At 53.0% G+C, this 1,557-nt stretch overlaps 1 protein-coding gene across 1 annotated transcript in view; it reads right to left on the bottom strand.

The window, feature by feature from the left end:
- ABCC1 (ATP-binding cassette, sub-family C (CFTR/MRP), member 1) overlaps positions 1-1,557 on the bottom strand; it is a 69,935-nt gene that overhangs the window by 31,659 nt on the left and 36,719 nt on the right. The window contains exon 13 of the mRNA XM_008586230.1: positions 1,488-1,502. Coding sequence (XP_008584452.1) covers positions 1,488-1,502 — 15 coding nt within the window. The remainder of the gene's footprint in view (positions 1-1,487; positions 1,503-1,557) is intronic.

The following is a 1,557-nucleotide window of genomic DNA, read 5'->3' as shown; positions in this document are numbered from 1 at the left end:
GCTCCATTAACTGAGGGCACTGGGCCTGAGCAGGCACCCGACGGGTCAACCCCAGCTCAGGCGACAGTATCTCTGCCACGTTAAGCATAGCTAGTGGGACCGGGATGCAAGGAACCACGTGGGGGAAAGGGCATAGCCCTCCGGTCCCTGAGCATGGATGACACTCGAATGACAAGGGTATCAGCCAACAGGCAGAGGTCCCTGCAGTGCCAGGAATTAACCCTTTGGCTGCCAGATCACGGGGAGGGCCCAAGGGTCCAGGGTATGCTGTATCAAGGGCACTGGCTGCTTCCCCACTATAGAGGAAGTATTCCGATATCTGAACAACTGATAAAGCCACTGTGAGGCACATCAGCTGGATATCTGCCCCAATCTCAGGAAGAATCCACCCAGCATCAATGATGATCACCAGAACATCAGCAACAATGATGGCTAACATTTATGAAGTTAGCACCAGGCACTGTGCTGTGCTGAAATACATTACCCCTTTCCATCTCCACAACAACCCAGGGATGCGTTGTTCTGATCCCCCACTCTGCAGTGACTTCCTCATTCTTTGGTGCCAGGGGAGAGAGGCACAAGAGAGAGGCACCATGTAGGGCCCCAGAGGAATGGGCCAGAAGAGGTGGGGAGGGGACCAAGGAGGGAAGTTACTAAAGAGAAATACACAGCCAACGGTGTAGTCAGGGTGACCCTGGAATGTGCCAATGTAACCCGAATAATGTAGAACCCCAAAAGTTAGGCTCACGCAGGTGACAGCCACAGGGAGCTACAGACAAAACTGGAAGGGAAGAGGGGGCCAGAGACCACTCCTGGGTTGGGGGAGGGCACTCCAAGCCAGGGATTCTCAATCTTGGCTGTGAATGAATCACCTTGGGGGCTTCGTAAGTGAGCAGATGCCCCAGGTCCAGCCCCAGTCCCTACAGTGATTCTGAATTAGAGCACAGTCAGGTAACTGGGACACCAGGAGGCTGTGTGTGCCTTGAGGAAGCAATAAACCTCTCTGAGCCTCAAGTTCCACATCTGCAAAATGGGAACAGCAGCAGACCCTACCCTCATAAGCAGGAGGGAGAAATGAGATCATGCACAGTGCTGGGCATAGCGTGGGCTCAGTGACAGAAACTGCTATGGTGCTACCATTATGGGCATTTTTAAACATGTTCTGCAGAACATTCTAGGGCACAGCCAGAATTGAGGATCACTGCTTTAAACGTTCTCTTTAATGTCAGCATCCATTTTGTTAAAGTAATTAACAAACCAAAAACAGCCACATCACCCGAGAAGGAAGCGTGATGATAAGCAGGACCTTCTACGCAGCTGCATGCACCCGTGGTCACATGCATGCGTGACAGGGTGGGGAGCCTGGCCTCACTTTACCATTTTTCTCTGTACAGGGATGAGGATGATTAAGAACACGTCCAAAGACCCCTGTCCAGTGCACGGCACGTTTCGGAGAGCCTCTCTCACCTACCGGGCTGCCCCACGACACACTCCCGTAAGCACTAGCCTTCTCTTCTCCCCCTGCTTGTCACTCAGCACAGCCCACGGGGTCTGGAC

This window comes from Galeopterus variegatus, unplaced genomic scaffold (assembly GCF_000696425.1).
Source record: "Galeopterus variegatus unplaced genomic scaffold, G_variegatus-3.0.2 Scaffold3892, whole genome shotgun sequence".
NCBI lineage: Eukaryota > Metazoa > Chordata > Mammalia > Dermoptera > Cynocephalidae > Galeopterus > Galeopterus variegatus.
The sequence above is the reverse complement of the archived record's forward strand: the minus strand, read 5'-3'. Positions and strand labels throughout refer to the sequence as shown.